Source organism: Mastigoproctus giganteus, chromosome 1 (genome assembly GCF_048544385.1).
Source record: "Mastigoproctus giganteus isolate SK-2022 chromosome 1, ASM4854438v1, whole genome shotgun sequence".
Lineage (NCBI taxonomy): Eukaryota > Metazoa > Arthropoda > Arachnida > Uropygi > Thelyphonidae > Mastigoproctus > Mastigoproctus giganteus.
The window spans coordinates 106,096,598-106,120,115 of NC_143575.1; the positions used below are offsets into that span (position 1 = coordinate 106,096,598).

General features: G+C 37.7%; 1 protein-coding gene across 1 annotated transcript in view; it reads right to left on the reverse strand.

Annotated features, from left to right (window-relative positions):
• Pka-C3 (Protein kinase, cAMP-dependent, catalytic subunit 3) overlaps positions 1-20,015 on the reverse strand; it is an 87,596-nt gene extending 67,581 nt beyond the window's left edge. The window contains exon 1 of the mRNA XM_090374045.1: positions 19,640-20,015. Coding sequence (XP_090230171.1) covers positions 19,640-19,772 — 133 coding nt within the window. The 5' untranslated portion in view covers positions 19,773-20,015. The remainder of the gene's footprint in view (positions 1-19,639) is intronic.
• Between the last annotated feature and the right edge of the window lie 3,503 nt (positions 20,016-23,518).

The following is a 23,518-nucleotide window of genomic DNA, read 5'->3' on the forward strand; positions in this document are numbered from 1 at the left end:
AAATATTGAAAATTGCATTCGACCAAGAAAAAACGCCAAAATCATCCATATAATGATTTCCATCTTTCTTGCAGCAGTTTCAAATACAATAAACGCACGAAACACGTGGCTTAGTCTATAACAGTTTCGCCTGACAAACAGAATCTCTTGGGTTCGAATCCCGTAAAAGAGAAGAACAGAATTTCCGTTTTCACCGAATGCTGAATTAGTGTATCTCAGGCGAAAGGCATAAGGAATCTCATACCGGAACCTGCCTAAAAAAAAAAAAAAAAAAAACTAGCTTAGATGTTTTAAGATAAATGCAAAAGCTCCTTCATAACAGGAAGACTTCGCAGTGTTCAGCTTCACCATTACCGTGTCGCTAATAAATGACAAGCGCTCACAGAAACAAGTGAATCGAAGATTGCTATATGTCAAAAAACTTGAGGAGGTGCCAGATAAATAAGCAGCTCCTTTTCATTTGTCATTAACCAGCATCACGTGGCTCCTTAGCCACGTCAGTATTTGCTATAAAAACAGAGAATAGGATTTATAAAATTTCAGATGTTGTTATCCAAAGAGCCGTCAGTCACCTTTCTAGAATTTTATTGGCATCGAGCACCTCATTTAACGTGGTTGTAGATGCGGTGGTTTCTTTTATCCCTCCCAGTACCGTTGACTAAACCCTCCTATAAATATAGCTGGCAAGGTTTTTATGTTCCTTTATTTACACCGTTTTATTTACGTACACACATTCTTTTGTTAAGTCGGCGAGGACTAAAACAACTTCTCTCGCCTTGTCCCACTTTCTAACAATTGTTGAGAATCTTGTATTATAATGTTGTAAATCAGGACCTGCTGTAAACTTCTTATAAAGAACGATAGTTTCCAGTTAAAATTAGTAATAAATATCAGCCACGCAGCTGTAAAAGAGATATTCATTCAGTAGTAATAGCCAACGTGTGAGTTATGAAGATTGAAAACACTCCAGCTTGGTAAATTTATTTTTTGTTACAACGAGTTCAAGTGGCCATTTAAAAGGAGTCCTTTTATTATTTAACTCTTTGCAAGCATGTACAATACACGTGTTTAGTATGAGATACTAGCAACATCCCGTCACTGCATAACTCCAAGGATTTAAGCCTTTTTTGTTAATTACAAAGGACGAAAAGTCCAGCTGTGTCTAGCAGACAAATCCAAAGTTGAAAATACGAATCAAAAGCAAATTGGTCCCTTTCATTTCAAGTAGACGAACATTGCGAAAGCCTATCACTATCTTCTTGTAAAATAATTACCTGAAAATAATGTTAGACGGCAAGTCAAGAGGGCAATTAAGTGTGTAATATTCCATCTTTCTGTCAGATTAAGCTAAGCTTGACCTATCCATTATAATATTTGGTTACCTTCGCTCTGATTGCAGTTGTCATTCTCTAAGAATGATACATCAATATGATTTAAAGGCTTTCGCCCTAACATTCTAATTCAAAAGGTTTCTATCTGCATTTTACAGACACACAATGAAAAGGTAAAATATTAGATGGATTCAGCTACCCTCTAAGGAGGTGACAATAATTCCCGAAATAATTGTTGAGGGTGGTGTGGGATTAATGCACCGCATTTCAAATAAAAGACCCTTCTACTAAGAGAATTGCTATTTATTTGTAATAGAATACCGAGACTACTCTGACGACGCTTCAACCTGCCAATCAGGTAAAAAAAAAAGAATTCGAAGGAGAATTGGCAAGTCTGAAAAACCATGAAATCATCTGTCAGAAAATCCAAACTAATAATTTCATTTCACTTTCTGCTCAATGTTTAATATATTTATTGCAGCGATTTGGGATAATCAGAAATAATGAGATCAGAAGTATGCAATACTATAGTAGCAGATGTGAATGAAAAGGATGTTAAATAATGAATAAGTTCCTATGCAGCAGGGGTCGACAACTAACCGAATTTGTGCCAAAAGCGTCAGAGAATGTCATTTAATTACTCCCACAATGCATTGCTGCTAAATTCGTCACGCAAACAGAAGCGCTTCTGTGTTCCAGATTAATTTCGAAGCTAAGCACCTCTAAAATGTTTGCAACACCCATCGCCACCCTGTGTATACTCATTTCTAAAAATTCCCAGCGGGGAATTTCTTTATACACAGACTCCTTCTGATACAAATGGATCACCACAAGAGACTCCAGAAAATAGTAAACTCTGCGCACCACCCCCTCATAGTTACACTTTTCATTGGAACACATGAAAAGCATTCGTATTCCAAAAAACATACATTTTATTTTTAACTACGCTTTTCTTTTGTTGTAGTTTCAGACTCTTAGAGCAATATGACTGGAGTCAAGTAATGTGATGATTTAAATGCTTCACATTTAGGGGAAAAAAAAATCATTATTAATGGATTACAGTGCATTGGACATTATAACTTAATCTTATTAAGTTTTCTTAAAAATTATGTTCCACGTGCAAAGAAAATAATTCTTGAGGATGTTAAGCCCTCCATTCATTAAATAAGGAAAATTCGGATTAGTACAAGGAACGCCATCCATATTAATGTCTACCCATTCGATATTTCCGGTTTCTTAAAAAAAAAAAAAAAAGGTGACGCTTAAACAACATTTCAAGTCTTAGAAAATACTTTTAGCTTTTTGCTTCTGTATCCAGCTTTTATCTCGTTCTTTCTTTCCTTCCTTCTCACTTGTAAGAGGCACAGTTACTACTTTTATAATGAACATAGCTTATAGCGCTACAACTATCACTGAACGGATACCGTTCTACAAGGCATACAGGAAGTTAGTAAATTGCCGCTCTGATTAAACTGGCAGCTAGACTTCAGGCCTAACCGATAAAAAAAAAACTGTCCCCTCTTTCTCTAACGTTTTGTCACTCAGGGGTCGGGGACGAATACAGCGGTATATCAGCTGACTAAGAACTCCTTTAAATACATCACTAACGATTTTGGCTCCTTACAGCTGTTTGAAGACCTGAGTATCACTTCACATGCACACCCTCGTGTCAACACAGTCTATTTTGAGGTATTCCCTCCTTCCTCTCTCTCTCTCTTCGTGAGTACGCTTACCCGTTCAGACTACAGCTGTTCTTATATCTGCCGATGTAGGCCACGGATAGAGTGGATGGTCATGGCCGATTTGCTGACGTGTCACCTTGGCATCCTCTGCCCTGCTGAACATGTCGTTTTGGTTACTTCCTATGAAAGGTTCCGCCATGTTGAACGGCGCCGGTGTTTCTCATGTGCGCGCTACACACGATCACTTATGTGGAACCGTATTCGGCTTCCGAAGTTTTTTTTCTCCAAACAAGAATCTCTTTAAGCATCAGGGTAACATTGCTTTTTGAAGGAATGTATAGGTAGATCGTCCAAACAAAATGCGAGACTAACAGACCAGTCAGTCTTATTACCCGAAACGGTAAATTTTACGAAGTTTAAGATGTCTGTTTGTGGTAGAAAAAAAAATTAAATTCCATTATCGTATATGTACTATAAAACTGTACAAAAAAATCGGATATAACTTCCACCAAAAATTTCTACTCATTTAGTATTTGAATAAAAGAACAATCTTTGGAAATTTAAATCGTTGCCCATAACAATTCACTTCACGGTGTAATACACGAAGTTAATTTTGAAACTGTTTCCTTTATTGCTAAGTTACGATTTGAACAAATACTAGAGTGCAGCGACATCTATTAAAATAGACCGGTTACTTCCGTTTATTTATAGACCGTTCTTTGTTCGATTCATTAGCTTTGCGTATGAATTATTGATTGAGGATTTCGTAGAATGAGTAGGCAGACTAATCGTTAGAATAACTGAAATGGGCACACAATCTACTAAAACTTTGAACTCCGTTATGAAAAAGAAAATGAGGTTATGTCGTCCATCCTGGGAATACAAAATACTCAGAATGACTTTATGGGTGACATGTTGCAAATTTCGAAGGACGTGTTTCCCCAAGTACCCCTCCCCCTTTATACCGCTTCCAGGAACGATTATGCAGCCGCTGATGACGACATTACACGGACTAGCTGGCAGCGAAAGTGAGGTTTGATTTCTTTGCAACTTATCACCTCCGACCACATTGTGTGGCTAAAAGCAGTCGAAGTGCTTTTTTTCTCTTTCGCGTACTAAAAGGACGAGATGTCGTTAACTGCCTCAGTTAGCTTAATAGGACTCATAAATCGGCCATACTGTCAAAGATAGCTGGTAGAAGCAAAAGGCTAATAAAAACTTTCCTGAAGTCTTCTTCAGTAGCAAGTTATTTTCTGCTTAAATTATGAGCGTTATTTTTATGAGTAGTCGGACACCTTGCTTGTCGGAAACCATCGAGTAGCACTTGGGGTGGGGGAAAGAGCCAAAAACTGCGCCTATCATATGCTATTACGACGATACTGAACATAGAAACCTGTATGTTTGCTTCCAGTTCACAGTTCTTACAAAATCTGCCTGAAAAACGTAAACCAGTTTAAAAAAAAAACATAAAATAATTTATTAAAGTTACAAGTAATAATTTTGACAATATAGTATCACCAAAACGCCGTTATTAAAATATAAAACAAACACACCCGCTCAGTTGATTAAGGAATAATGCCTGTTGCTTAAATCCAGAACAGATTAATCCGAACAGCAAAGGCATTACAATAAATAAAACTACTGGTATACAGTTACCTGACGGCTCTTGAATGACAGAGCCGTAAGCCTAAATCATCAAATGAAACCAACCGGAAATCCTTCTGAATTAAGAAAGAATTTGGTTCAGTTGTGATTGACATTGTATTTAAATGGGAGTACTCGGCAAACGATCTAATAAACGTTTTAACTGGTTATAAAAAGGCGCTATTTGTAGCTGTTAGTTCAGGCACAGAGCACATGTTGAACGAAATAAAATCGTACTGGGACGGAAATAGGACTTGGCTATGGTGTAGCTAATGGCACACAGGAAGTGAAGCGATGTATTTCGACAAATCAGTACAAGATTCCTCATGATATTCAGGTCTTCAAGAGCTTAGCAGTACAATTTGAGAAATCTAAGCCACCAGACTGATATCTTTCTGTATTATACTAATGGCAAACAGAATACGTAAGAATTTTGTTAATTTACAATTTAACAAGGTAAATATAAAAGTGCGTACACAATGAAGACCAGAAAACAAAAGCAGAAAAGACAAAGATTATAGAAGACAAAATAAGAAATTAGGAAATCAAGCATAGATGTCATCCTCTATCAAAATCCTCTACCCTCATGAGATTTACTTCATTTTTGAGAACAGTAAATAAAACATAAGGATTTGGGTGTCACCTGGGACAAAGACCTCACCTTCTTGCTTCACTTTAATGCCACTCGATCGAAAACATTCGGCTTTATGGGCAGTAAAACAAGAGATCTCCAACTTCCATAACCCGTACCTTATCATCAAATACATTATTCGTTGCATTTTCCCAAATCCATTATATGCCTCGACTATATGGTCCTCAGCACCCTCATCATACCAAGCCAGGTTCCTCTCCCTGGAATTCTGGATCTTGAAATGGCTAAATAGGGTTGCCGGACTAACATCTACAATCTCAAAATCTGTTCTGGTCACCAATCTTAATACGCTTCCTTGGAGGTATCACATCATCTCTAGGAACCTTCTTACCCTCTCTCAGCTTCTATCCGGAAAACTGAGCTCACCCGATATATGGGATATCATCGCCAGACCGTCCGACAGGAGAAGATGCCAGTCCAACACCTCCCCATACAGATCGAAGCTGCGTAGCAAATCCTACCTGGACAACATGTTTCCACGTAACTCGTTCCAAATATTTAATAGATTAGCCATAGACGTTGAGAAACTTTGCAAGGACAGAACCTACAGATCTTCCATTCTTGAAGATATGTATGTCTTAGTCATGCTCTAGGTGGACTCTTCTGTGATGCCGCACTATCCACGCTCCGATGTATCCGGATGCACTTTTATTTGTTGTATCTTCACCAGTGACTGTTTAAGGCCGTATATTTCAATGAAATGAAATCAATGCAGTATTTCTATACAATTTTTATATCTATAATATAATTTATTCTATAATATTCTGTACAACAGTTTGTTATTTCATCGTTTTTGTAATTAATATTGTTCGATTCTTTAGAGAACGCGCCCTCTATGAAATACATCAAAATCATGAAAAAAAGGTGGATGAATTGCACGTGAATTTGAATAAAATTGGGCATGAAGGTGGATCTCAATATTCATAGGGAATTATAAATTTATAACGAACTGTATTTCGTTTTAAATTTAAATCACCTACCAGTTTTCGATCATTTAAAGTTCAAGGTGACCTTGATATAAAAAAAAAACCAAAAAAAAAAAAAAACACATGCTTCTGATCATTTCAGAAAGTGAGAACTCAGTATAAACTATTGTATGTTAAGATATGAGTAAGGAGATGGCAATAGTTATCTATAAAAGTGCTTAATAAACCAACCTAGCCTAAGCATGGAATGAAATTGTATAAAGGTGAATCGACGGTTAATATACAGGAAACTTCTCTTACCCTGTGTGAGTGTGTACAAATGCGCAAGCTGTGTATACACAGCGCTCAGTGATGAATAATGAACTGTTCTGCTGTACCACCTACTCAATAACAAATAATGAACTGTTCCAGCGTAACAAAAGATGAGCTGGGTTCCTGTTCTTGGGAATGTTGGTGCACCAGCTCAGTGTTTCTCAACTCTTTTAGAAATAAGATCCCCCATTTTAACTTATGAGGGTGGAACATATAAAGTAAAATCTCACTTCAATAACGTGCCAGGCAGTAACGCAGTGTGAAACCGACGTATATTAGGATAATTTTGGAGGGCAGTGTACATTTTATAATATACCACTATCTTGTAAATAAATATCGCTTAAAGTGTTAAACAGATTTTACCAAAAATTTCACGACAACCCACCCTCCCGTTCTTCGCGAAGGGTTTTGCGGTCGGCCGGTGGGTCACGACCCACAGGTCAAGAAATGCTACTCTAGTTCATAGGGCTTGTGTATTGTGTCTGCACAAAGTATGCATTCAGCAGATCTACCTGTTGAGCAGGCTGAAAATTGCGCATAACTCGCGGGGAAAATTACTGCTCCTCCCAAGATCGACTAACAGCAGCCTTAATTGAAGGAAGACATTTGAGACTTCCTCCAGTCTTATGATGGGATTCGAACCCAGACTTACCCAAACGAGTGGTAAATTTACTATCCTATCATGGAAGACTTATGAGAGGAGCTACCGCTGGCAGTGTCCACTACGTATACGTGAAACATTCTGTGAACTCAATTTTTCAGAATTTGAAATAGGGATGATTATTGGCACGATGATGAAAATTGCTTCTCCTTTAAACAGCAAGTCTAGTTCTCGAATTGTTGATGTGAAGTTATATATGGACTGGCGAAGTGAGAGAAAGATAACCTGCCATCACAAGCGATGCGATGGAAAACAGAAAGTGATAGAAAGGCGAAAGATGGAACGTTTTATGCGCATTAAGAGGTCGGCGTTAGTAGAGATACTCAGCTTGGAATACAATAAGATGCAAATCCAAAACCATTTCCTAAACAATACAGAGTACCTTCCCGCCGGTGGAATGGATATCACTGCATTATAAGCACGTACAACTTGAGGTGTCAGGAAAAGTTGCAGTTTACAACTAGAAAAAAGGGCTGGTCTGATGTATCGAGTTCACTTTTGCACCATTCCGAAGATAAACCTCATACAACGCAATGGACGCGATGCATATGATGTAGACGAGGAATTGTGGCAGTGATGTCATGGTCTGGTACAGTTCTCTGGAATCTTTTGAATCGAATACAGGAGTAACAACCTCTGACAGCTGTGGACTATTGCATGTAGATGCAAACCAAGTGCACCCTTCAATATTTCTTTTGTTCTCCAATGGCGATGGCATCTTTCAATAGGACAAATATACCATGTCAATGTTCAGACGAGTTCGGATATTCTTTAAAAAAAGGCCATTCGGAAGGTTTCACTTAAGCACCAACTCTGCGATCTCAATCCAGAGAAAATCTGAGATGAGGTCAAACTGCAAATTCTGAGGACGCTCCACTGTACTTTTCGTAAGATTGGATTGGCGCTGCTGTCAGACATTTGATCCATTTTGTCATAATTTCAAACTATAAGAGTCTTTCAAATGAGTTCAAAATCTTATGTTAAATCGAGCATTATAATGTTATATTCTTTGGGGGAAAAAAGCTTCCCAAATATATTTTCATTCTTAACCGGTTTAAGAAATACAAGCAATTTATAAGACAGGATACAATCTTACCCTGGAGTTGCTTGAGCGAAAAGCAACCTCCAGATACCCTCGACAAAGCACAGTGGTTAAAACGGCTATCCTTCTACAAAGTAGAAAAAAATCCACGGATAAACAGTATATCGCAATCCCTTCGCGTTGAAAAATTCTGTAGTCTTCCTAATAAATAACCTTCCTAGTAAATAATCTAATTCTGTCCAAAATTATAATCTCTGGGCGAAAAATTCACAGCTAACAGACATAGTCAGGCACTGTTTGAAAATCTTTCAACCGTTATGAATTATTCTTTTAAGTTTCATGGATTAAACAAAGCACAAAGTCCTCTAAATGCTTCAATTATCTGATTATCTAATAGCAGAGAATCGTTTCCTGGGAGCAATGCGAGATCACTGACCCGTGATCTAATGTCGAAAGTGATCCCATACAGCTAGTCCATTACTCTGAAATTAGGATTAACCAATCGCCTTTCTATTTAAGTGCAGCAAGTCCCGTTAGTTTTGGATTAAGGCCAAAGCGTCGACTTGGACTTAAAATTAAAAAGAGACCTCTATAATATTAGAAATTACTTTCCATTCAGTCGGATACCCTCGTGAAGGCTGGGATTGTAACACCATGGATAGCAGTTAATTCGATGCTGAGAACCGTTATAAGATTTCTTGATTTTTTTTTCTAATACACTATTAAGTTTCGAAAGCGAGGTCATGCTACCAGCTTGCTTCCTTCTGTTTCCGTTACTTCCTGTTCTGTATGCAATAACAGCCACCGCCTAAGATGACGTACAGCAGACAGTTGTACCTTGATGAACCAGTAGAACGAGTCTGTCGAACCGAAGGGTTTAATTTTCACATGAGAAGTTGTGTAGGAGAATGAATTAACAAGTACTGGCTCTTTACTTTCTAATGTCTAAGAAACGATGTCCTAGAGATTACTGGAAACAACTGATAGACAAGGAAAGCAGAAAAATAATTATACTTCTTTCACTTCAGTTGCATGGGCAACTGACAATACCGATAAAACAAAATGTTCGATGGTGTCCGGTGTAGCCTGTTATTACAACATCCAGAAACTTGATTCGCACCTGGTACGTTGGTGCATAAAAAAAAAAAAAAAACAATTACAGGTTCCTGAAGTATATCTGTCAATGTAGAGTCAGTGACACATGCAACAAAGCGAGACCGAAATGGAGAAGGATCTATGTCCAACTTTATCTCAAAGTTAAGTAACTTTAGAAAGTCGCGTATTCTTTATGAGTAAGTAGCACGAGGATTCAGTTGACAGAACAAGGTAGCAAGAGCTTAGCAGTTGATTTATTGGCCAAATTTGCATCCAACTTCGAAGTCTGAGACCCTTGCAAGCATCGTAAAAGAACCCATCGTAAAGTGTTAAATTGCATATTTTGCAGAGCAACTTCTTTTAAGGTGTGATAGTTATGCTACTGAAAGAACACAAGGCAGAATATAATTTAAGGGATTTTGAATGCTTCAGGATTTTAACAACTTAAGATACTGTAAAATTTTCAGAAACTATATCATTGCTGTGGCTTTAATTCCCAATTTATTTTGCTATCCAATCCCAGTCGAACTATAGTAACCGATATTGGAATATATCATGATTTTTTAACCCAGGGCTTCTTGATTTTTTCTGCGATTACAATTTACTTCGAGCTCCTCGTACCACCATCGAAAGAAGAAAACAAATAAATTGAGGGACACTCCATATTTTCAAATGTAACAGGTGATGGAACGTATTTCACAGAAAATTAAAGTCACAAGCCTTGAAACCAAACGGTGCTTGAAACTCTGAGGTATTACGAGAAACAATTAAGATAGTCTGATAACGAACCTAATTCCATCTTCAACTGACCAATCCCTTAGATATGATAAGACAATTCGAAAATCTCTAAATGGAAAATTTTATTTGCATCATTCCTATCTTCTCTTACCCATCCTTTACCGGCTTCGTAGTACGTTTAAAAACCAGTGGCGTAGAAATAAAGCAAGACACCAAGACAGTCTACTACCCCTGTTTTTCCAGTTAAATTTACTAAAAATATCTTTCGCTCGCTAAGCCACGTGCTTCTAAGCAGAGCTCCAAACATCACTGAAAGAAACGACGCGGTGTCAATGACCGTCACAAGGAACAGTGCTGTCAGCTGTTAGAATGTAGCTGGGACTGTTAGCCGAGTTGTTTTCTCGACAAAGAGACAATGGCTGTGCCAGATTCTTTGCCACCCCCTTCTGCTTCAAGTTTAACATAACTGGTTATCTGTGGGTGTTCCGGAGCATTTCAATACAACCGAGAAACACCTTTTGTAAGAGAATAAACAGAGGTGGATCAATTCCATTGTCAGAATGAGTAATTTAGCATGCGGAGGTTATTTCACAATGACCTTTAGGCATTATCAGTCTTGGCACTTCGAACATCTCTGCGGTTATGTTAAATGCTGGTCTGGTTACCTTCACCTGGAAAAAAAAAATCATTAAAACACGGAGTCTTCCATCGTTTTAGGTGGGTGGAGGATATCCTATATATATATTGTAAATTCGAGATTATCAAAAACATTTCTACAATTAAGAACTTTATATAGTGAATAACTAGAGACAAAGTTCCTCGTCTTATTATTACCGGGGGTATTGTATTCCCAAATTGGGGTCTACGGTTCCAAAGTCCAACAAAGTACTTAAATAAGTTTTAGCAATCCATCGGCAACAGAGTCCAGTTTCTATTACTGTATAAACCGGACGTTTATATTTTTCCCTTAAGTTGGTTTAAAAATAATTATGTCCATAATATGGATGATATAAAACACAGAATAATTCTAAATGATGCAATGAAACTTGGGACTCAGTCCTTTCTTTGCTATAAACTTTTATTTTCTAAGCTTTGGGTAGTTTGGAGGATTGCCAGCAAGGGAAGCTATAGAGATTCGTGTTTCAGTTCAAGACTGTTTTAATGATAAAATACTCAAGAAAAATCTTAAGCCACCACCTAAAACTGATAAACTTGTCCAATTAAAAGCCTCACTAAATTATTCCCATCGGCGGAATTTGAATCCAAATATTTTTAAGTTGGGTAGTTTGGTTTGCTTTTGAATTTTGTGCCGAGACAGAGGGAGTGATAAATCTGCATCTATTTAAGAAGAGACCTATTTAAGATGATCACTGGTGTTGGACCTTCTTAGTCTGGAGTCGAGCTCTATCATAAAACGAAGAATTTTTTTACGATCTACGCCCTCGGGTTTGAGTTAGTGGGTTTCAAGTAAAGATGAGAGGTTTCTCCCTTAAATTATTCGACTTTTTTTTTCTCTCCTCCCTCTTAAACAAGCAAACCTGTATACTCAGGCACGCAAAATACTGGGGAATCACCCCATTAATTATTATAGTATTCACGTATTCTAACATGTAATCACTTCGTATTCAAAGTATCACCAAGTATCAACTTAAGTGTCACAAAGTCAAAAACAAAAGTTGTCCTCATTCTCTGAAGTCCAAAATTTTACTATTTCTCTTAGTTCGTTAAAGAAAATCAGCCGTGAGAATTATCTTTCTGTCTATGACAAATAGTTCCGCCGGGAAATAATTTGTGCAAAACGGCAAGTAGGCTTAAAAAAATCTATCAGTTTTTCTTTTTACACTTTTAAACTATTGTTATACCATATTTGTTGTTTATAACTATTTTTTGTTTATAGAACGATGGAATTTTTGGAGAGGTTTGCCTAACTTAGTTCCATCATCATCCACAGAAGGTCATACAGACCATATCTTTAATAGCAAGACGAAAAGATGGTCGGTTTCCTTAGAATTTCCAAGCATTTCTGCCTGGAAGACTCGTTGCAAATCGTTCTGCTTATGTGTCAAAAATAGATAAAGAAAAAAGAAACTTATTTAAGCTCCCGTCTGTTTAGTACACAGTTTACTAAGAATTTTCTGGTCTACAACAAGATAAAGTGGTAATAAAATCAGCAGCAGGATAGAAATCTTTTGGACTTTTTCCAAACTAAGGCAAACGGAAGTAAAGCTTTTCAGTTCTTAGAATTTTTGTTTCGGTGTGAAAACTTTATTTTTATTTTGGAAAGGGAGTAGCTGATCTCTATCAAAAACAACTCGTTTCTGAAAAATTGAAGTTTTTGCCATTCTTCGTGAGAGGGTTTCGCTATCCTTACAGTCGCCTCACCGGTCGTTGCCTCTTAGTGAGAGGGCGGTCGGCTACGAGTGAAAAGCTGGAAATGACTAACGAAACAGCTGAAAAAGGTAATGAAAAGAGAAGAAACGCAAGCACTTTTCCTTTTGAGAAATAAGGGGATAATCATAGTGCAATACTGCAGCAGTTTGTGAAAGAAGCAACGCCTAAGGCAAGAGATAGTCAGCCAATGACGACGTTTTATTTCAATCCTCGCAGAAACAGAAATTGAACCTTCCAGTTTGTTCTTAGAAAAAAGCAAGATTTTTATTCAGTCACTAAAAGTACTGTACTTTGTACAACGCATCCCTTTTGACACAGGGATATATTCATGTCTAAAAACAAAGTAATCTAGTCCTCACTAAATTGGCTACAGAAAAACACACACACAAACATTCGTGTGCGTGCGCAGTAAGACTACAACGAAGCTTCTTACGAAGAAGGTATGAAAAAAACTTTAAAAAATATTATGAGATGACAAAATTTTAAAAAGAAATGGATGATTCCCGTTTGAAATAGTCTACTCCAGTGAGATCAGTTTAGGATCCAACGAAGACATTTTGTTTGGACATTTAACTACCCAAGGTATGTCACAATATTATGACTTCACCAAAAGGTTGCCACACAAACCAAGGACTTATGTAAAATTTTTCAGACATCTCCACCACATTTCCGTTTCTTAAGTGCTTGGACAAAAGCAATTTAAGTACCTTTCTAACAAATATTTGCATCAATGATTTACTTGCTTGCATTTATTAATGAAAATCCCGTACTGATGGAATGCCAACATTCTGCATAAATACAAGTTTAAAAACAAATGATCGATAAATATTTCATACAAGATTATATGCATTATTTATGAATTATCAGTCAGAAATTGAACGTTCAAAGTAACAGTTTTCCGAATACTTGAAACTTAATTTGACTTCTCGAGACAATGTCTAGATATTTTAAAACTACGAAGTGTTTTAGAATAGCTAAGTATCTATTAAAGCGAGAATTCCGCAAGGCTGCTTCTTATCATCCTTGATGTTCGACGCATGGAACTTACGAGCTTTTTTTTCACACTGTGGTCAATTTAATCGGCATCAGGCGAAGGTTTTTTTTTTTTTTTTTTTTGCCCCTCAAATTCTGGTTTTTCCGTCTAAAAAAGTCAAACGAACCAGAGAACATGAGCAATTTACTAACATATTATGGTAAAAATATATGATCTACTTAACTTGTTGATGAAAATTGAAAATTTTTGCTTATATCCTGCCGAATAATCACAAAAAGAAGGACTGTAAGTTGAGTGTATTCTGTGGTCGATTTTTTGCTGGAAGAAAAAACCTGAATTTTCGTGAGGGAAACCAGTGCTCCCCTTGCCTGAGACTAACTACCTCAACCTCGTTGTGCAAAAATCCCATAAAAATTCCTGTCGTCATCCACAGGATTTGGTTCTCTTTCTTACCCGGTGTGGGGAAGGACGGCGATTCTACTAATTGTGCCATCCACAACGGCTACAAGACAATGATGCATTGACACTGAATAAGTGCTCGATTTAAAGTTCTCTGAATACGCCGACATTTTTGAACTGCGGATCAATCAGGATAAGTCACTATATTATTTCGGACCAAATATCCACTGCATACTATGTATGCAATGGATATTTGGTCCTCTACACAGAGCACACTAAGGCTCAATTAGACAAACAGATAGGGCCACCTGCTGTATGCCGCTACTAAAGTTAGCATTAGCCTACACGCAAATTTTAACAACAATCTCCCATTATGAAAGTAAAAGCATTTCCTACCCCTATGCACAGCGAAACAACGATCAATTGAACATCTGGTGCATTATGGCTGCGAGTCCCGGTTAGAACCCTCCAATTTCGCAGGTACTGTTCTAGACTGAACAGGCTAACTTCAATAGACGTTTAACAAATGTGATGAAATTTCACATATTAAACGAACTTCAGACTGACCAGGACTTGTGGAACGCTGACCTTGAATTGTAGAGCAGCTATCATCCAGAGTTTGGATGGTAGCTGCTCAAATTGCCTATGTCGGCGTCAGAGATCTCGACAAACAGATTTTAGACCACTATCAAGAATGACCTTGATAACATGTAGTGTCACAATGAAAATACCTGTCAGCACATGTGATTTTTGCAATGCCATATAAAAGATCACAATTTTTCAATAAGCCAATCTACTTGTGTTGTTATACCGGTTAAAACACTAATTATTCACTTAAATATTTGACATTTTAACTATTATCAGACAAAATGTCCATCGACAAGTTCTTACAAGATCCTGCAATTAGGAGCGTAACAGACTCGCTCTGCGAGGCACGGAAATTCCTTCCCCATAATTCACTTCCACAGGGAGGAAGGATTGCAGTTCCCTTGCGCATCTGGCCAACTCCTTTTTGTTGAAGCCCCCTTCTGCAGCCCTTGAGTAATATTTTAACATGGAAGGTCAAGCTGCATAATTCAGAGACTGTAATCCGCGAAACTAATGATTGTTTCAGAGTTTAATTCTTCCATAAGATAGCTTGCAAATTAAAAACCCAAGTTGATTGAACTATCTGTATTAAAAACTTTCCTTTGTGGGGAGTCTACTATTTCACCAAAAGAATGAAGCTGACATTCAGCGCATTTTCGAGTGAACAAAGTTTTCTAGCTTTTCTAACGAGTTTGCCAATAATGACAAGAATTAGGCTCAGTGGAAACTTCAATCATTTAAATAATTTTTCAGATCACGACTTACTTTTGGCTTTTTATTTTGATTTTAGATATTTTAAATATTGCAGAACATGCTATCTTTTGAGAAGTAAGGATATCTTCACAGAAATACTGAAATAACTCAGAACAGCAACATGGCTGCAGAGTATAAGAAAGTTGCCAATGGATTGGAAATTTTGTTTCAGTGGAAAGGACCAAATTCGAATCTCTTCAATGAAAAGAGAAATTGAGGTATTTTCAAGAGGGATCGAGTTAGTAGTTAGAACGTGCCGGTGTACATCCAGGCAGTGGCATAGTAGGTCCAGGGATCAGTTTTGCTGAAAGACTCAAAATTTTCGCTATGCCCCTGCAACTAGGAGTGATTATGGTTATCAGTTACCACAGTCTTATAGAAGGGATGTTTCTTCACTACTTGCGCATGAATACGTAGTCACGGATTTATAATCTAAGTAGTATCTAAAAAGAATATTAAAAATAAAACAAAAATAAATGAATAAAAATTTAACTTCATGCTTTTTTCCCCCGTCCAAAATAATAAATCTTAACCGTACCTATACTGCCACCTTTCAATTGAAATCACATGCTCTAATAAATACTTTCCAATTTTTATTAAAATAACAGAAAAATTTTAATATATTAATAGAAGTATTACACTATTAGCATGAATTCGGAGAGATACTACCAAAAAATTTGTTATAAGAACAAAACCATCCTTCTATTTTATTTAATTTATTTATTTATTTTTAATAGAATCAACTGACCGATCTTCGATCGATGTAAACCACCTGTTATGTGTTCGCCGATCACAGATTAAGAAACACTGATCTTGGGTATAAAAGTTTAGAAAGAGTTAGCTTCCCAGCACCTTCGATATGACAGATCGATAACTTGACGATCTCTGTGAATGGTTGTCATTTGTCACTGTTTCTACTGATCATAACTGATAATTGTCATTCAAACTCTCAATTACTGCCAAGTACACTGGTGTGCAAAACTTAAGGACCAACACGATTTCTAAAGGTTACAACTACAAAATCTTTACTTAAGGTACTCTTTACTGATGAGAGTAGATTCAGTCTCAGCAACGATTCTGGACGTCAGCTAAGCTTGCGAGAGGTTGACACACGGTATCACCTCGCAAACATCACTGAAAGGGATAGATATGGAGGTCGAGGGGTTCTCGTCTGGGGAGGCGTTATTTTGGATGGACGTACACAACTCCAGATACTGGAAGGCGGTACTATAACTGGTGCACGCTACTGTACTGAGGTAATCCTTCCACATGTGCGTCTGTTTCGAGGTGCCATTGGCCCCGAGTTCGTGTTTATGGATGATAACGCCACACCCCATCGCACTGCAGCTGTTGATATGCTTTTGGAAAGTGAGAATATTGTTCGTATGGATTGGCCTGCCCGTTTTATACCGATCTAAATCCCATTGAACGCATACGGGACGCTCTGGGGAGACACCTAGCGGCACGTCCACACCCACCAGAAAATGTTCACCAGCTGAAGGTGGAGCTGACAGAGGAATGGACGATGTTACCGCAAGAACTTAACAACATTGTTCTAAGTATGGACAGGCAGTGCAAAGCCTGCATCGACATTAGGGGTGGCCATATCTCCTACTGAGGACCACATCTTTGGCAGTGATGCATCTGTATCATGGCAGCCAGTGCTAGGTTGCCATTTTTGAATAAAGTCCTTCTGTACCGTTTTGTTTCCGTTGTTGTGTCGGTGTTGTTTCCTTCATCATTTCTGTACCTCACGAGGTTCCTTTGGTATGCTTTTCCCATATCCAGGCCACTCCTATGAGAAACTATAGGTGAAAACCTGACTGGTCCTTAAATTTTGCACACCAGTGTACTTTACAATCAAAGTTTCAAGATTTTCAGGCCCATTTTAGGTAGCCTGTTTTCAAGAATATTACTTTTCCTAAATGCTTAATTAAAAACCGCCAGTTATTCTATTTTAGGTAATTTATCTTATCAAATAAAGTTAGGTTACCTAAACCAAGCATTTATGAAAACTTAGTGTCGCATAAACACCACTACACTGTAAGTGCATCATATAAAGGTTAGGGCCTATTAATACCCCAACTTTATTAATTAAATTTAGGTTACCTAAAATATGATAATTAGCGGTTAGTTTTTAAGTAATCTTATTAATCTAATTAAGTTAAGTTTTTAATTAATTTTAATTTCATAAATAGGAAACAATGTTATTCAGTAAGGTTAAGTTATTTAAAATTGGTTTTAAATAACTTCGTAGTTTGTCACGCAGAATTTTTTTTGAACTAGCCGCCTGCAATAACTGTTTAACAACAGTTGGCAGTCATGATCGGTAGAAACAACTGAGTGACAAACATCATGGAGTGAGATTGTCAAGCTAGGGGCCTCTCGTATGAAATGGAAAGTTCTCCGCTAAAAATAAGGTTGTTCAGTTAACTCTTTGCTAAAAGAGTCTCATTATGCAGTGGAGTCGTGAATAAATAAAAGCTAGGACTTTTAAGATTTATATTTGTAAAGGGCAATCCCAGTTTATTGTTGAATTAAATATTTTCTTTTTACACTATTGCGCAACCACATTAGGTCACAGGAGTTCTCAACATTGAGAATAGGAGAGCATCACCGTATTTAGTTAGATTGAGTAGCTTGAAGACCATAAGCTTGAACTACGATCGCTCAAATCGAAATCCAATTGTCGTTGGATGCCTTTCCAAAGGATTTGTTTCAACCCCCCCCCCCTCGTCCTTCGAAACAGATAGAAATTATGAGTTCAACAACGCCGAGCAAGTAGTCGACAATACGAATAGAAATAAAAGGGCGAAGAAATTATGTACATCCCCCAAGTGATCACCGCTAGGGATCGATTGATGGTGGATATGAGAAAATCAACTGCAGTTACCATTAGGCATGGGTTTCAATATCGTAATGAATAATAAAATTAAATTAAACTTTAACATTTGATGCGCCCTGATCGCAGAAGTGATCATGCTAAACCTTAATCTATTATTTATCAATACCACTTCGAATTAAACGAATAAGCCGACCTTAAACGAATTCATGAAATGTAATATAAGAAAAGTAACCTGACCTTTTATGTAAGGTAAGTTAGGTTAATTTATCTCTCTAAATAACCACTATTATACCACATGAGTTTAAATTAGTTTATTCAGCCTGTTGACTAAATATACTATACAATTAGGTAACGTTCCAGGAACCTTGTCAGAACCCATCATCATCAGACCATACTTGACTGCGCTAGAGGACAGAGATACAATAGAACATTAAGTATGGAAAGATGATGGGTTCCGACATTCAAAATCTATTATACAGTACACTAAATACAGAACTTAATTAGCAGCATTTGTCGGGCAGGATTAGTAGAGTTAAAGGAGACAAATATCAGAGTGGAACTGACAAGCAATGACAACAGACTATGAAAACATTTTCTGGGTGTTGTACTATGAACGTTTATGAAATTTCCCATGACTAGACTTTTGTTTTCATCGATTTTTCACTCATCGTCAATTTGGAGATGTTCTGATTTAAATCCTGTCGATGACGAACGAAATATACTGACGCCTCTCGACCTGAGCTTCCTTGACGTTAATCCAAACACGCCACTCAGCTCTGCAAATCGTGGTATAAGGATGTAGTAACAACTCAATAGAAGTTCGATTGCCCGTTAAGAGTTCTGTATTTGATTAATAATGCAGAAAACCGAATACGATAGCTTCCATTTTACAGGCTACTTTTGCCCAAGTGCACACTGCCGTTCATTTTATCCCAATTCGATATTACTGCAGGTAAATAGAGATAATATAAGCTTTTTCTAAACTACTACGTGCTTTCTTAAAGCGTTAAAACCATTCTGTTCAAATAATAATAACAACTAGCAAATCTGAACACATTTCTAGTTTGTCCGCGCAGCTATTGGACATGATTTACATTACGTAAGACCTATAACGGAGACATAACTGTAAAGCAATGAGTCATTCTGATCATGGGGTTATAACATAGACAAGGGGAGGGGGAACTTTCAGCTGGCAAGCAAGCTATTGCGCCAATTAATGTGAAATATTTTTGGAACAATGAAATGGCTGAGAATTTAGACAGCATATTTAAGAACAATTACTTCAAAATCTTAACGATACCAAATATATAAGTGAGCTGTTGGTTATTGGATCAATTTAAAATGTAAGACCAATTATTTGTGTCGCGAGATACATTACTGCCTTTTTTGTGCCACAAGTTTCACCTGCTGTTTCAGACCTATAAAGCAGAATTCGGTTTTTATTTTTGTACAAAATACGTTGAGAAGGGGACTATAGCTTTTTTTTTTTTACCACGAATGAGCCCCAAACCTTTCTCCGTCAGTTATTTTCATCCGTATGTTAACCTTAAACTCATACAGTTTGATAAAACTAAAGTAAAACCTACCGACTGTCTTCAGCATCTCAAAGTCATCCAGCCGATAGTCCCTATTTCCATTGGTTACGATTGGAGGGGGCTCTTTCATCTGGAGAGATCCAGATCTCCTTAATTTTTCTCTGCTAACTTTGGCCGAGGCCATACACAACAATTATTGCGGTGTTCCGCCTATCTAACCACCAGTCTTGTGAGAGTTTTAGGAAGGCAAGAAGTTATATGGCAGGGTGATCAGGGAGGTGGATAATCCCTGGGGACAGTTGCCAACGTAAACCGCGAGGTAACTTTTAACCCACGACAGTTTCTGGTTATGGTTTCTCAGCGGCGTGTTCGACCAGGCTTCCGTGTCTTGCTGCGGGCACGAGGCGTTGCTAACTGTTGTGTCGTGTTCCCCGACCCACATTAAACTTCCTTCTCTCGGCGCAGCGTGACACGTCAACAGACTTTACCTAGCGTATACCCTTCCTAGCGCTCATTGGCTGTAGCTGCTGATTGTGTTACGTAGTTCCGGTGTCTTTGTTTTACTCGCGCGATTGAGGTGTTGATGTTGAAAGTTGCGAGGATGGGAAAGGAGTATTAACAATAATCTCGTTTTTACGTGTAACAGGGGAACTGTTCACCAGGCTGTTTATCAAGCAAGCCTGCTTATATAACGCCCATCTGATCGACTTATTGCTTTTGAAGAGGAAGCAGTTTTGGTCCACTTCAGAGAGTTTTTATACGTCAGCACTGATGTCAAATCTGGGGGGAACAAAGAGGAACCCCTCTCCTTGAAGTTTATATCTCCCTGGCGTATTGACGAACACGTTTACATTAAAACGATCTACACGGTAAAAAATACGCTGCTTAGGGTTCCATGATTTCCCACACCTCCTCGAAATCTTCAGGTTTTTCATCCCTCCTTTTTCAACCCGCAGGTTTTTTCATCCCTCAATTCTAGTGACCTATCCAAATCTTCAGGTTTTTCATTCCTCATTTGCGCTCAATTCTAGTGACCTCATTATAGGAGTCCTCTTCTTCCTTTTATCTTCGACCAATCCATATTAAAATTTAAAAAATTACATTATTATGTAAACAAAAATTTTGCTCCTTCATAAGAATCGTCAAAAAATGATTCCGTCTATGCTTCTGTCCTGAATTTTTTTTAAATAAGATAATGCAAGTTAATTTATAATCGTGGTGTTTGTATGCAGTTTATGACAACCGATAACATTCACCACGAAAAGCAACCAAATTTTAAAGTCAAGGTTATTCAGAGACGGACTCGATCCGTTCTCTCGGGACCTCCAATGTAATTCGGACGAGGTTGTCTTTAAACGTTGATAGAAGGCAGGTATCTATAGATTTTCAAAGAAGCAAGCACGTGAATTAATACTGTGTAATATAAGGTGTCCGAAAAGTCTGAAACCAACGGTGCAAACCAAATATAAGTGGCATTAACGCTGGATGAAAGGGTGCAGATAATCCTTTTTAGTGGTCGTCAGAGACCACATCCCCGTCTTGCATGGCAGAAATGGTTCCTGCAAGACTGAGCTCCCACCGCATTACGCAATTGGAACGCGTCATTGGCTCGATGTTTTCTCATCGCTGGATTGGGAGGAGAGGACCAGTGGAGTAGGCACCACGATCACCTGACCTTAACCCGCTGGACTTTGCATTTTGGAGATTCCTTAAAGTACAGACGTATGCTGTAAAAATCAGAGATTTTCGTCATCTTAGGGAGAGAATTACTAAGGCTTCTGCAGCTGTCGATCCCAATATGCTGAGAAGAATCCAAACAAACATGGTATACCGGCTGAGAAAACGAGTGAAGATTCAGGGTGGACACGTTGAATGCATATTGTAAATGAGAGTAAGCATATGAAGTGCAAATCCCATTTGTTCCAGACTTTTCAGACACACTGTAATTATTAAGCTATCATCGTTCTGTTTTTTTTCTGAACATCGTAATATAAGTAAACTGCACGTGTGTCTCTTAGATTTTTATATACTAGACGACAGATTCACATGACATATAAGCAGAGGTGAAATAAATTTTGGGCTTCCTCCCCAAATGCCCAACAGCCCTTACGTAATTTTTAAAAACCAAAACTAGCCATCGCTCTCTTCTGACTCTTAGATCCTCCCATTCCGCGGCCACTGCACTAGCGCTATGACACTTTCTCCGCGAAAAGTTTATGCTGTGCCTGTAAATTGCCTGAGTTCTGTGGTCGATTTGCTCGCCTACTTGAAAACACTTTCCTTGAAAGTTTCATACTGTAAATCACTAATCGACACACACTTACTGAACCAAATGCAGAAAGCTATTAAAACTGAACGATAATTACAATTTAATATAAAAGTTTGACAAAAGTAGGAGAGATTAGGGTCAGTTGTAACATGGGCCAATTGCAACACTTCAAATATCACGCCTGTCCTAGTTGATACAACGGGCAAGAGATGTGTGAGAGGCGCATCCCCCTCTTGTGAACTGTGGAACGAGGTGTTTTATTTATTTGTTTATTTATTTACAATATATTATCTAATTTGCCCTTTCAAGTCTTAGAAAACGTTCAATTACTTTATCTATCTTCAATTTCACGAGGTGTATGACGTAGTGCTATATATCTCAATCTCTCTCTCTCTCTTCGCCCAGCTGGTTCCGTGAACGTTTCAACGTGTCATTCATACGCAGTTTGAGTATATATATGTTACAAGAAAAGATCCTATGGAAGCGACCATAGATTATTGACCATCATACCTTGCACAAATTTAAAATGAACGGTTCACTACGAAATGTAACAGAAATAAATCGAATAAATACTGTAGTTGCTTTGAATACGCAGTATATTATTTTTATGGAGGGAACGATCGCCCCAGTTGCCCCCCTTTGAATCTGCCACTGCCCCCCAACAATGTATATTGTACAGAGAGAGAGAGAGAGAGAGAGAGAGACTCGTTTATAGATTTTACCTTAATTTGAGAGAAACTTCGAAGGACTTAGAAACATGTTGTTCCTACTCAACCAGAGAAAGAGGCAGAGAGAATTTCAGAGGATAATCAATAACTTTGTAAAGTTTCAGATCAACAGCGCTTTATGGCACTCTATGTTGGCTGACCGGAACATAGACGACAAATCACTTAGATATAGTATAAACTTTAGACCTTCTAGATGAAGGTCTAGATGAGAGCTTTGTGGAACTTAAAAGGAACAGACGCCTCACCTTCAAAGACAGCATATATATGATAGAGTACAAAGAATTTGATTAATCAAATTTAGTAAAGAGAGGTTTATAACATAGATAGAAAGTTTAAAGAGGGCAATATTGGAATGAACAAACTCAAATGCATGAGTTATATTGATGAATCTGTTTATTTTTATCAAGATTGGTATGTACGCTGCCTAGCAGAAAGCAGAGATGCCACTGAGATATGAAGCATGCTTCGCAGCAAGAACCTTACAGAGTTTCAGAGAAGAGGTCCCATTGTCGGTTCCACCTAAGAAATTTGTCACTGCTTGCAATAGCCACGCGTTTCAACTTTGCAGTCAGCGATGTAACCAATGTTGTGAAAAAATATGGAAAAGTAGCAGTGTCTAAGAAGATTCATCGCATGGTTTTCATAGTTCCGGAATACTTTGGTCTCATTGTATAATGATTAAAATATGGCAAGACTGGAGAACAGATTTTTGAGGAGAAAACCATATTGGTGATTATCAATGAAACGATGAAGAGAAATACTGAGATACTTGATAATTAACTTCTCAAAAAATTTTGGCGATGTGTATACGGTGATGGGACCATAACCAATGGAGTCACTTCTATAATCATTTTTAGTAAATTGGAATTATGAAAGTGTGCTTAAAAGATGGGCAATAACAATGAAGGAGAAGACAATGAAGATATGAAGAAA